A 13,765-nucleotide genomic window follows, 5' to 3' on the forward strand; every position below is an offset into this window, starting at 1 on the left:
TGCCCATCCCTGGCAGCTGACAGGCCCCCACTAGGAACACGAACACACACGCAGGTTCACGTTCACTCCGCCCTTGATAAATGGATACGCCCTCTAGACACACACATTTAGCTTCTGGGAAGGGTGAGACTATTTGCACGAGGTGGCAGCTGTACCCCTGATAAGAGAATGTGACCCAAGTTTAAAGAGTGAAGATGAGTAATTAGCAGGGGGACCCACCAGCTGGAGCCCAGCCAGGAGGGGATATCATCCCACAGGGTCCACCACCCCTCCCTCTACCAAGCCCTGGTCCGGAGCCCACAGTCCCTCCTCTGTCCCAGTCTCCTGACTCCAGCCCGGGTCAGCCTCCAGCCCTGTCCCCAGCCTGTTTCTGGCCCAGAGCCAGCTGGAGGGCCTGCCGCACAGTCTCCACGTTGTTCAGAACGTTGTATCGACTCAGGGCCACCAGCCGCTCAAACTCCTGGGGCTCGTAGGTGAAGTTCATCATGCCATAAGGGGTGTCTGGCCCATTGATGACAAAGTCCCCACAGGCTTTCTCCTCATCCGTCTGTCGTTCCACACCTGCAGTGGGACGGGGAGAGAGTCTGGGCTAGGGCACTCTGTGGCTAGGAGCTGCCAGTCCAGAAACCCCCCTTCCCTAGAGCATCTGGCTGGTCTGTGGGCTCTGCCTGGGGCCACATCTCAGCTCTCTCGCCCACCGGGAGGAGCCGGGCCAGTGTGCATGCCGAGTCCAGGAAGCAGTGGCCAGCTCGGGGCCTCCAGGAGGTACACTGTCCTGGGTCCAGCACCCCATCACCACCCCAGGGCTCCGTGGGCCAGACCCAGACCTTCCCCTCACCTGGGGCCAGGTGTGTGCGGAAGGTACGGTTGACCAGGGGGAAGTGCAGCACGATGGGTGAGCGCGGGTCCTCGGCCTTGGCAAACAGGTAGCATTCACGGGGCTCCTTCAAGTCCTCAGGGGGCACCTCAGTGCTGGGGAAGGAGATGCCTCGGTCCAGGCAGTACTTCTCTGTCATCTGTAAGACCTGGGCAGACACCCAGCCCTGTGAGCTTCCGGCCCTGCCTGAGGCGCCCTGGACTCACACTGGCCCAGGCTTCAACGCCAGCCCTGTCTCCCAGCAGCCGAGTGACTACAGGCAGCAAGAAGAGAACCCGCATCTGGGCGTGCAACCTGTCCATCACCCCACAAGCCTCGAGGGAGCCACTGACAGAGACTCCCTGGAGGGACCCTGATGGCTCTGTTGTTACCATAGCAACAAAGGGACAGCAAACCTGAACCCAGGCCCAGATAGGAGCAAGGAATCCTATCAGGAACAGCAGCGTCCAGAACAGGGGTCTTCTCTTCACCGGGATAAAGTCTCCCGAGGACTCCCTCTGGCCTCCTCTCCTGAACCCCACTCTCCTCCATCACCTCAGCAGTCCTCCCCTTCCAGCTGGGGAGACCAATGCTGCTAGCGGTGATCGCAAGGTGCCTGCCCAGGCCCTTCTCGACACCCAGCCAGGCTGCCTTAGCAAGGACCCCCCACCCCGCACCGTACCTCAAAAGGGGCATCCAGGGAATAGTCGAAGGACAGAATGAGGTCCACGGCTCTCTGCGGCTGCAGGCTCAGCGGGAACGGAGAGTTGATGGCAAAGCCTCCATCCACCAGGTACAGACAGTCCCGCATGGGAGTGAGCTGGTTGGGGAAGGCGTCCGGGTGCGAATCTGCAAGAAGACAAATGCTTGCTCTCTGCAGCAGCCCTCTTCTCTGCGCACTGGGAATGCCCCACTGTTGAGAGTTCTCCTCTTCCTACAGCCACGGGGTCTCCCACCGCAGCCCCCGGCCTGCCTTAGCACAGTCATCACAGTCCTTCCCCCACTAGCCCCTGGGCAGCAGGAGCCCCCCCCACCCAGCCCCCAGGTCAAAAGGTAGCACTGGCCCCAGGGAGCCAGAGGCACAGGCAACAGGCGGGACCCCGCCCAGAGCAGCACCCACCTTTCCAGGCCAAAAACTCCCTGCCAGACACATAGTCCTTGTGCAGGCAGAGGCCCTGGGTGAAGTTCGAGTTCTGGGCTGAGGTGAAGCGGTAGGTGAATATGTCCAGCACAGCCTGGGAGAAGGGCCCTTGCGGGGTGAAGAGCCTGGTTTGCAGCCTCGCTGGGTCATGCAGCTGGAGCTTCTGGCGGTCGTCTAGGTGGGGGTGGGATGGTGAAATACCGTGAGAAGCCCTCCTTTGTCCAGCGGTCCTCACATCTCAGGGGAGCCCCTCTGTCTCCTCCCCACGTCTCTCCTCCTTCCCCACCCCGCCTCCTGGGTCTCTGACCACTGCTTCCCCGAACCCCTTTTAAATGACTTTTTCTTTCATGTTCCCCACGTTTTGAAAGTTGACATGCACGTATTAAAAAAGTTGAAAGTTGACATTGCATGTATTAAACAACATCACCTACCCTTAAAGTTGCATATGCAACTTACAACCAGAATTTCACCCATTAAACACCCACTGAACAGTTACCATGTGCTGTGGTGGCCACTGTGCTGGGCACAGGGATGCAGAAGTGAACAGGGCCTGACCCTGGCCCTCCAGGGCTCACGGCCTATTTAGGGGAGAATCTAAAGAGGTAATAAATGGTGACAGTGTCCCGAGGTAAGGACAACATGGGATGTGCCTACGGTTCTAGGGAACCTTGGTGGTCAGACCCTCGATCAGCCTGGAGGGATGGACTGGAACAGAGACATCCCCTGACAAAATGATGTCTGAGCTGAACTTTAAGAACTGAGCAAAAGTTATCCAGGGAAGAAAAGTGGGAAAGGTATTCTATGCAGCAGGGGCTGAAGGGGAGCTCTGAGGTGGGGGGACAGAGTGTCAACCAGATACCCAGTGGCCCTGGGCTGAGTTGATCTAATGGGAGCCCAAGCGGAGAATTAAAGGCACAGGTTTATCACGGAGCACTCACAACTCCCACTAGGTTTTCTGACATGGGTTCCCCACCCCTTAGCCTCTCTGTAGACCTCTGGGCATCCAGAGACCCTAAGCTAGAAGTCATTTTCTCAATATTTCTCTGAACCGAGTAGGACATCCAAGTCCTTCACTGCCTCCTCCCACATTGCTCATGCTTCTGCCAGGGCCCTGCTGCTGGAAAGAGGTATTGCGGGGGCTGGCAGGGGGGAGGGGAGGTTTGGGGGAGCAGGCTCTCTGCCCTCACCTGTGATGTTTACACTGCCTCTGCACCTCTGTAGGAAGCCGAGGTCCCAGCCGGCGGTCTTCAGGAAGATCTCATCCAGGTTGGCTGCAAACGCGCTGCCCCATATACCTAAGGAGAAAAGCAAAGTCCCCGGCCCTCACAAGTCCTCCACCGGCATCACCAACTCAGGGCCTGGCGCCTGCCCTGTCCCCTTGTCCCCAGGCCTCTGGCCTAGACTCACCCTGCAGGTAGCAAATCCGGGGCTCGGGGCGGAGCTGCAGCAGTCGCCCCATGAAGAACTCTGAGCTAAAGAGCTCAGTGGGAACATAAGCGCCATACTTGGGTAAGCCGACCTCATGGGGGGTGAACTCGCACCACTCTGGGGGCGCAAAGAGGAGGGAATGTCACCAGGGGCTTCCCACCAGGACCCCATGCTTCCCCTGAGCCCTTGTGACTTAGCAGGTATCTCTGCCTTGTCAAGAGCAGGAGGCAGCAAGCCCACTGTGCTCCAAGGCTCCCACCTGTGCCCTGACAGCCCTGGCCTCTACATCCTCACACTGACCATTGCTCCCACCGGCTTCCTAGGTTCCCACGCCCAGGCACCTGCAAAGTCTTCCCCACTGATGTTGCTGCGGACGTTGACACTGGCGTAGATGGGGTAAGGGTTCTGGCCCTGGCTGACCGCCTCCTGCTGGTCAGACAGCTTGGCAGGATTTTCCTGGTCAGGAAAGAAGGGAGGCCACTTGGCCTTTAGGGAGTTCCCTTTCCCCACCCCCATGGCCTGAGGCTCAGCACCCTGCAGGTGTGGCGTGCCCACGAGACTTTGGTTGCTAAGGCCAGGGCTCTAGAGACAACTCTCCAAGGGACAGGCTTTGGGCTGCAGCAGAGGTGAGGCCACATGGGGTTCGTGCAATTTCAGGGGCTTTGGACCCCCTTCCCTCCCATTCAAGAAAGCCTATCAGAACCCAAGGGAGTCAAGTGACATTTTTAAAAGAATAACTGGGGCTTCCCTGGTGGTGCAGTGGTTGGGAGTCCGCCTGCCGATGCAGGGGACGCGGGTTCGTGCACCGGTCCGGGAAGATCCCACATGCCGCGGAGCGGCTGGGCCCGTGAGCCAGGGCCGCTGGGCCTGCGCGTCCGGAGCCTGTGCTCCGCAACGGGAGAGGCCACGGCAGTGAGAGGCCAAAAAAAAGGAATAACTGAAAATCCAATCTACTTTCTTTGAAAAAGTAAATCACTAGAAAACATGTATTCTTTTCTTAGACATCACATTCATAACTGATAGCCACACACCAGTGGGCCAGGCCCCGCCGGGCCCCAGGGCTGAGAACCTCGCTCAGCTCTAATCTCATCTCCCGATGCATGCTGGGCCTGCAGTTCTAGGAGAAGCCACCAGGTGGCGAGAATCATGTCTGCTTGGCCGTCGGGCTGGAGTGGCATTCTGCCTCAGCAGGAGGTTGAAATCATTTGGGACCCTTTCAAAGCACACTTGTACTAGGGCTCGACCCCTCACCAACCAAAACCAGTATCTCTGGAAGTGAGACCTAGGCATGGTGTTTTTGGAAAGCTGTACAGGTGATTCTAATATGCAGACAGACCTGAGAACAGCAGACCAGCCTCTCCCTCCCAGGGAAAGCGAGATGAAGCGTGTCAGCCCACCCAGAGATCCCACCCCTTGCCCCCAGGGAGCTCAGACTTAAAGGATAGCTTTGCAAGTCTCAGATCTTAGCCTAATGGGTAAGGCAGAACTAAGTGCTGGTGGACAGGAGCCATGTTCATCTATTACCTGTTCTTCTCTTACCTCCTGGTATAGGAAATATTCAATAAGAAGCCCCCAGAGGTCGATGAGGGAAGCGCTGTGGCCACTGCTTTCCCGGATCCCCAGTTCCTGGGCATAGTACTGCAGGCGTTCCATGGACATTAACCCCATCTTACTGCTGCAGACCCGCGCCTGGGCGCACTCAATAGGGCCCTTCAAGGCCACCTGGGACCAGGCTGGGTCCTTGTAGAGTGTGGAGATGCACCTGGGCATGGAGGGAATTAGGAGCGTGGGAGCACAGTAAGGGGAGAGAGGGATACAGGTGTCTCTGAGTCACCCCTCCTCCCCCATCCCTTGCACCCACTGGCCTGCACCACCCACTCAGAGGGCCCTGGGGACTCAGTCCCTTACTGCCCTTCCTGACCCCTTTGGATTCCCGCCCCTCCCCACCAGATCACCAGGTCATACCTCTGCCTCTTCAGGGCTCTCCTTTTTTTTTTGCCCTGCCCCTACCTCACTTACCAGGTGGACCCAGAGACTCCGCTCAGATAGGTCACAGTGTCCAGGACGCCGAGCTCCTGTAGCCCGGCCAGGCTGCCATAGAGGGAAGACATGGCTCGGGTTCCACCTCCCGAACCCAACACAGCCACCACAGGCACCTGGGCACAATAATAATCATGATAACATCTACCCCCACTATTGTTCATATATTATTGCTTAGCATATCAGATATTGGTCTAAGAGCCCAACTTGTATCATCTCTTTCAGTCTTCAAAGAAACCCAATGGCATCCCCATTTTACAGGTGAGGAAACTGAGGCACAGGAAGTTAGATAATGTGCCCACGATCATACCATCAGTAAGTAATAGGCTGTCAGACTGAAGCAGTATAACCTCAGAGATGGCTCTTAACGTTGTATCAGGAAAGTATGTACCTGGGAGGTATATTGGATTCACTCAAAACAGCTAAAGCAGGGTTTCTCAACCTTGGCACTGTTGGTAATTTTGGACCAGATAATTCTTTATTGTGAGGAACTGTCCTGTGCGTTATAGGATGTTTGGCAGCGTTCCTGACCTTCACCAGGCAGATACCAGTAGCATCCCTCTCCCCTCCCCTAGTTGTGGCAATGTCTCTAGACAGTGACAAATGTCCCCTAGGTGGGTGGGGGGATGAGATTGCTCCCAGCTGAGAACCACAGAACTGAAGTGACAAAGACCAGCAGGCAGCCTGACCTGCCCCAGACACGGGAGGTCCCCAGATGTCTCTTCAGGATCAGAGGTTCCTGGTGGGATCAGACTAGAAGCTGTTGGGCTGCTCAGCTTTTCTACGAAGGTTTGGTTCATTCCACCCCAGACTTCCGGTTCCTTTCCCTGTCCTTCCTTTCTTCCCCTGTCTTGAAAAAAATGCTCCCTGGCCATTGCCCCGCAAGGTCACTGTCCCTCCAGAGCTCTGGAGGAGACAGAGCTCCCTGAAGGCAGGTCTGTGCCCTCTCTACCCTCCACCCACAGAGCGGAGATGGGGCACAGAGCAGGCATTACCAGACGAGCGGTAGGCTTGCTCAGCTTGTCAGCACTGGGCACAGGCTATGTCTCCTTAGACATCTGCAGCCAGAAGGAAGCCATCAGCCTGTTCCTGATTTACCACAGGTCTCCCCCTCAGCACTGCCTTTCCTCCTGCCTCCACTTCCAAATCCCTTTGTCCTGTTATGGACTGAATTGTGTCCTCCCCAAATTCATATGTGGGAGCCCCCATGTGACTCTCTTTGGAGAAAGAGTCTATACGGAGGTAATATAGGTTATGTGAGGTCATAAGGGTGGGGCCTTAATCCCATAGGACTGGTGTCCTTGTAAGAAGAGGAAGAGAGAGAGAGATTCCCACAAACCCCTGCACGTGCACAGAGGAAAGGCTGTGTGAGGACACAGCAAGAAGGTGGCCGTCTACCAGTCAGAAAGAGGCCTTGTCAGATAACGACTCTGACGGCACCTTGATCTTGAACTTCCAGCCTCCACGTGAGAAAATAAATGTCTGTTGTTTGAGCCACCCAGTCTGTGGCGTTCTGTTATGGCAGCCTGAGCAGACTAATACACCTCCCTTGGCTGGGGCCGTTCAGCCCTCGTTCATATGGGGGTCACATGACTCTCCCGACTGTGCCCATCAGCTCAGGCAAACGGGCCTGCCCCCTTCTTCCTCTGGTCCCCGCACTTCCTCAACGCTTCCTGTCACCTCTTAGACACACAGTCCTCTCAAGGAAGAGGTTGGATTTGGTCCCAGCAACTCTGGTGTCTGGCTCCTCCATTCCATACCTGGTTACTGTCGGGAGCCTGGCTCAATCCCAGCACCTGCTGTAGGGCCTTGGATACAACGTGCTTCCTCTTATCCAGAAACTCCTGTTCCCCGTCACAGAGGTCGAAGCCAAGACGCAGGTCCAGGTCCCCAGAGCTGCCTCAGAGGGGGTGGGGGTGGGGTATTGGGTGACTCTTCAGTGGAGAGCCTCCGGCCAAACCCATTTTCACGGGAGCAGACAGATGCACATTCCGTGGAACCTCCCAGAAAGATGCCACAGGACCCAGTCACCCCCAACGCCCGCTGAGCCGTAGGCAGAAGAGTCTCCGCGCCGCTCACCTCACTTCTGCCTTCACACTCATAGCCACCTCCTGGCCCTGGAAGAGACAACAGCCCATCCCTGAGCGCACTGAGAGGGACTCTCATTTGCAGCCCCGGTTGCTCTGGTAATTCAGGCCCAGGTGTGGACACCATGGCTGGCCTGATTTGACCCCCTCTCCCAGACCTTTTGTGGGGGTCACAGAGCAGGCAGGGGCCCCTCAGGCACCCAGACGGAGCCTTACCTCGCCCAGGGCCACGACATGCTGCTGCTCCCGACCTAGGGCCAGAGAGGAGAGCAGGATGCCCGCCTCGCCCAGCTTGCTGGTCTGGACCTCCAGCTCAGCACTTGGGCCGCTCTACAGAGAAGAAAACACCCAGGAAAAGGGGCCTCGTCCAGGCTGGATGGATTCTGTCGTCTGCGCCTTCCCAGGCTCCGTCACTCACCTGCAGGGCCGTGAGCTTCTCTCCCAGCTCCACCTCCAGCCTGGAACTGAGCACTGGGTTTACGTGGAAGGTGAACGTGGCTGGGAGGCCTGCCTCCAGGGGAGGCTGCAGGGGCAAGAGCTGGGGCTTCTCGTAGGCCCCGGGCACTGCCAGCCGAATCTGCCTGGAGCCTGGGAGCAGAGGGCCTAGGTGAGTGCCAGGTGAGGGGGTGAGAGTGGGAGGTGCGTGGCCCGTGACGGTAGCACGCCGAGCAGCAAGTCCCCTTTCCTTCCCCTTGGAAGTGCCAACTCATCGCCCTGCCCACTCTCTGGCAATGGGCCCTACAGACATCATGAAGGACACTCGGGGTCCTATAACCTGCTCCGGTCAGAGCTGGGAGCCTGGGATGGGGACGGCACACACAGTGCTCAGGGAAGGGCCCCTGTCCGGAGCTTATGGGGTGAGGATTTTGAGATTATTATATTAAGTATATAAAATATAATTCTATAATTACCATATTATAATGATCATATATTAATTATTACATTAATTACCAGTTTTCAACTGGTAGTTCCCCCTCTCTTGCTCCATTCAAGCCCTGTGCTCATTGCCTTGGGGGAGGTTTGTGGCCAGAGAGAAAGCAAACAGGCTGCACGTTGTTTCCAAAGCATAAGCCCTTGGGAGAACATAGAGGGTTTGCAGGGGATGTAAAAGGAAGAAGTGGGTTCGTGGCACAGGGACGGTAGGCTTGGGGAAGCGGAGGAGAGCCAGCCCCGGCCTGGTGAGGCCAGCTGTGGGGAGGCAGAGGGAGGCCTGTGGGCCCAGGAGCAGCGGGGCCCACCCTGTTCCTGTAGCTTTCTGGAGAGCAGGCAAGACCCCAGAGAGAAATGGCTACACATGACACCCAGGAAAAGGGGACCCCAGACAGACCCACGAAAGAGCCCCTAACGCCTCAGGAACCGACGTCCAAATGGAATCCCTGTCCCTACATGCCCTCCTTAGCACTAAATGAGACCGGGGGACTTGACATGACCAGGGGTGGGAGGGAATTAGAGAAAATAAGGAAAGTGATCCTTCTCTCATATCACGGTTTACAGACTGAGATTGATAAGGGCTGTTCACTGTCAGAGACAACAGAAGCTGTGGTGGGGAGAGCAGATGGGCCCCGGGTGTCACAGACCTGGGCCTGGGCCTGGCTCTACCGCTTACTGGCTGTGTGACCTTAACAAAGTTTCTTCTTTGAGCCTCAGTCTCATGAATTAAAGGAGGATAATGACTGTACCTACGTTTCGAGGTTGTTATGAGGATTAAAAGATGAAACACTGTAAAATGCTTAGACCAGTGCCTGACTCATAGTAAGTGCGCCATGTTACCTGGGCACGACTCAGCCCGTAGGCTCAGACTCCCAGTGTCGGAGAGGACCTTAGCTGTCATGCAGCCTCCGCTCCCCTCCCAAAGCTGGCACCCCTCCCGAGTGGCTGTCCCCTGTGGCAGACTGCCATGGCCCCAGTTCTTCACTTCTGGAGTTCTCACTCTTTGCCATGTGGCCTTGCTTTCTCTCACTAAAGAGCCTGGCTATATTCCTTGCCCTCCAACTTAAAGTCAGCCTTGTGCTTGTTTTGGTTAACAAAATGTTAGTGAGGGCTGTGATGTGACCAAAGGCTCGAAAAGCACTTGCTCATCCGGCCATGCGCTTTTGTACCTCTGCCAGTGTCTTAAGAACATGCCCAGGCTTGTACGCTGGCCACAGGAGGTGGATGAGGGACATGGGAGCAGAGCCAGGTCACTCCACCAAGCCCAGCCTAGATCAGCCATGCCCCAGCTGACCACCAGATGTGTCTGCCACTGAGATTTTGTGGGTGTCTTTTGTACAGCAGTAGTTGAACCGATACAGCCTCTGTGCTTGAATACTCCCAGGGATGGAAATTTACTGCTTCTGGAGGCAATCCATGTCATCCTTGGTCAGCTTTCAGCAGTGAAAAATTAAGAACTTTCTGCCCCAGACCCATCTTCTTGAAACCAGCAGTCCCCAATCCCCCAGGAGAGAAGGCAAGACCCAAGGCCCCTGACCAGACTCACCATACTCTTGATGTGGGGCTGTCCCATCTCCCCTGAGGGTGCCCTGGATTCTCAGACAGGGCTGAGCCTGAGGAAAGCAGAGGCCTGTGGGAGCCAGACAGTCCACAGGGCCCTGCACAGGGCCTGAACCAGGATGGAGGGAGGGAAGGGTATCTGGGGCAGGGTCGAGCTAACATCCTTCCCAGGGCCTGTGCCTTACGAGCAGGGGTCTTCTGTCACAGCCACCCCCACCCCAGGACTCAGAGGAAGTGGTCCCTGGTGGGAAAGGGGGAGGAGATGAGGGGCCCTGACGGTGGCTCCTTGGCCAACTCAGAAGCCAGGTGAGCAATGTGCTGTGCACAGGTGGAAAGCCTGGCTTCTGGGCTATTCCATCAGGTGGGAGGCAAGGTGCCCCTTTGTCCCTGGAGGTGCCTCCCCAGCACATCTCCCCTCTGAGGAGGGGTTGAGTGTCCTTCATGCAAGTGGGCATGATGGGCTCAGTCGTGGACTCCCCAGTCCCCCATCCCCCAGCCCTGGGCAGCCCCAAGCTGGCCACCCCTACTCACCACCAGGACCCCATTGGTGATGACTTCAGACGCCGGCACCTGGCTACAAAGGATGAGGGGCTTATGGGACGCCTGAATCCCTCAAGATGGCTATTACTATAATAATGTAACCAGAGCAGCTGGAAGAACCTGGGGAGCACGGCAGGTTTGTGGGTAGGGGTGGGCATCAAGGTCAGGACATCCCCTCTCAGGCCAGGCCAACGCAGGACCTGGTGGCTGACAGCTGGGAGCTTTGGGTGGGTCTCAGAGTAAATGGGAGGGTACAGGCTCCACCTGGACTCACCTGTCCTCCAAAAGAAATTCCACCTGCAGCTCTTGTGAATCCTACATGGAGGGAGCAAGGGAGCGCCAGTTTTCAGAGGTCCCAGAGCCTCAGGACCTTCCCCTCCCACCCCTGGTTCTGCTCAGCTCCAGCGACTAGAAGGCCAGATTGATGCTGGGGCTGCTCGTGGGCACAGGACAGGGTAGCAACATCGCCACTAGGAGCTCCATCTGTTCAAGGCTGTGGACAGGCGCTGTTCTAGACACTGAGGATTCGGCAGTGACCGAGACACACAAAGCCCCTGCCTTCAAGGAGCCCACGTGTTGGCTTCCCTCAGGGAAGGCGTGCTTGTGGGAAAGCTTTGTGGGGTCATTGCTGCAGGGTGAAGGAGGGTCTGTCTTGGAGGTTGGGCCTGTGCTGATGGGGAGCCCCCCGTGCCAGGGCCTCTTCTCCCGGTACTGGGCTCGTGGCTGGCGCAGGTGGAACCGCTCACCTGGTGGCTGAGTGGGAAGGTGTGTCTGCGCGGTTGGTGGGGCTTGAGGCTCCTCAGGTCAAACAACAGCAGGGAGAGCTGGTCACTGTCCAGGACGTCCTTGTCGTAGAGGGTGAGCTCCAGGACGTTCTGGGGGCAGGGCAGGAGGCAGGGGGGCCTGAGGCAGGGCGGAGGGCAGGCACCTGGGAGGAGCCCTCTCCCTCCGCAGCCCCAGCCCCTCGCTGACCCTCACCTTCACGGCGCTGTGGACCCGGTAGTGGAAGGTTTCGTTCCATTCGGGGTCACGGCAGTTGGCTACCACCCTTGTCTGGGCCGGGCTGGGGGACGCTGTGTGCAGACACAGCTGCACATAGCAGTCTGCTTTGGACACTGTAGGTGGGATGGGGAGGGTTCCTCAGCCTCTAGCTCTTACGGCTGGAAAGGTTGCCTGGAGGAGACTGGGGCTGGACGGGAAGGGGCAGAGGAGGCTGCCCGCATAGCAGGGTGGGGCGGGGAGAGATACCGGAGAGCCCATGTCCTTGACTCCGTCTCCAGCAGTTACACCTCCTATTCAACTGAATGGAGATCCTGCTGCAGCCAATTCAAAAGGTCATGTGACAGCGCAGAGCACTGAGTCATTCCCAGAAAGGGCCTGATTCAGGAAACAAGGTCCCGCCCAGCGTGAGCACTGGCGTGGAAACCCCTAGAGAGAGACGGTAACTTGTGGCGGCAGCAGGCCTCACACGCTCACCCAGGCTGGCAACCTCCACGAGCCAGCCTCAGGGAGGAGGTGGTGGTCTGCACACTGCCTTCCCCTCCAGCTCCCGCAACCTGCCCCGGGCTGTGGCCCGGGCTCCCTCACCAGAGAGCCCTCCATCCGCTCCACTCTAAACACACATGCATGATTCAGGCCAGCCCCTGTTGAGCTCTGGGGAGGCCCCAGGGAGAGGAAGGGAGAAAGCATGAAATTGGGGGTCACTCACACAGGTCTGCGCCCCGGATATTTCTGGCCCTCAGCACCTTCACCTGGAGGTCATAGTATGGGTGGGTCTCCCGCTGAAAGGACAGAACTCCGGGGACTCAGTTCCAGGAAGCCGGGTGTGAGGCCTGACCTCCCTGCCGTGGTGCCCACCCAGGGCTTCCCTTGTCCCATCGCAGGGCGGCAGCCTGGCCCAGGGTCACTGACGTCACTGTGCCAGGGACCCAGGAGGCCTCGACAGAGCAAGCGCTGGGAGCTGAGTGTGTTGGTGATGAACCTGACCTTGGAATCAGTCAGACTGGGATCAAATCTAAGCTGCACTGTGGACTAGCTAACTGGCCTTGGGCAAGAGACTCGATTTCCCTGTGCTTTAGTTTCTCTGTCTCGAAAGTGGGGGTTATGACGATAATCTCACAGGGTTGTAGCGAGTTTTAAACGAGAAGTCGTACAAACTGCCTGGCATAAGTGCTTAATACGTGGAGCCATTTTCACTAATTGTTTATTATGAACCACGAACGTGCAGCCCCCCTGCCTACAGTGCTGGGGCTGTAGCTTGAGAGTCAAAGTGAGAGCTGGAGAGACGTGCTTAAGAAGATTAAGTATCAAAAGAGAAAACTGTGATGGACCCCACCCACTAGCTCCTAACAAAGGCTAGAAGACGGCCCAAGAGGGTGCGGGCAGGTAAAGGGAAACCAAGAGTCACCCAGCGGGTACCGGTCTGATGAGTCGCTAAGGAGACAGCAGCTCGGGCTCAGGAGAGATAACAGTAGACTGCCGCCTCCTGGGAGTGAGACTATCTCCTCCAGATCCCAGAGAGTGCCTCATTCCCCCTACTCCCTCAACCCCCAAACCCCATTCTACAGCCAGGCTAGGGCTTACCGGGCTAAAGCCAATCAGCTGCAAGTGTCACATGGCTTCCATTTCCTAACCGGGGGTGATTAACTTCAAGATTATTATTATTTGGCCAAGCTCTCTAAGCTCTACCAGGTAATCTGGAGCAAATCGGTCCTGGCCCAGATCAAAATGCATTCCCAGGGCTGGCCCCAGTCTCCACAGGGCCCTGTGCGCCCAGGACTCCTTCTGTCCACACAACCTGCCCCCCCCCCCCCGGGGGAGATCAGGTACTTTACCCACCACCGCCTCCACTGAGGTTCCCTCTTCTGTCTCTTCTGCAGCAACACCGCACCCATGAGGGACAGCTCCTTGCCTGTCAGCCACCTGGGCCACAGCGCCCAGAGCATGGCCGGGCAGCCTGGCTCCCGGCAGGAAGCCCTGCCTGCGCTCCTCTGGCTACACTGGCTGCCGGCTCAGGTCTGACAGGTAGCTGGAGTGGGGAGGGTGGAGCAGGCTGCTCTGCTGAGGACTCACAGCTGAGGCTGGAGGTGGGGTTTGACGAGCTCCAGGAAGTGACTGGAGCCCAGTGTCCTCTAGCAGGAGGGACTTTAGACCCTCTCAAAGAGGATGAGGAACTGGCACTCT

General features: G+C 57.4%; 1 protein-coding gene across 1 annotated transcript; it reads right to left on the reverse strand.

Moving 5' to 3' along the window:
• Nucleotides 1-340: 340 nt before the first annotated feature.
• On the reverse strand, nt 341-13,527 carry PLA2G4F (phospholipase A2 group IVF; the record flags this gene model as incomplete). Its single annotated transcript, XM_082646928.1, has 20 exons — nt 341-561; nt 839-1,025; nt 1,539-1,705; nt 1,977-2,171; nt 3,185-3,292; nt 3,405-3,542; nt 3,767-3,881; nt 4,965-5,187; nt 5,445-5,581; nt 7,226-7,361; nt 7,545-7,582; nt 7,769-7,882; nt 7,971-8,140; nt 10,029-10,095; nt 10,574-10,616; nt 10,857-10,897; nt 11,329-11,457; nt 11,561-11,697; nt 12,291-12,363; nt 13,417-13,527. The coding sequence occupies 20 exons, from the start codon at nt 13,525-13,527 to the stop codon at nt 341-343; spliced, it is 2,550 nt and encodes an 849-aa protein (XP_082503054.1).
• Between the last annotated feature and the right edge of the window lie 238 nt (nt 13,528-13,765).

Source organism: Grampus griseus (assembly GCF_964374135.1).
Source record: "Grampus griseus genome assembly, chromosome: 2".
Taxonomy (NCBI): domain Eukaryota; kingdom Metazoa; phylum Chordata; class Mammalia; order Artiodactyla; family Delphinidae; genus Grampus; species Grampus griseus.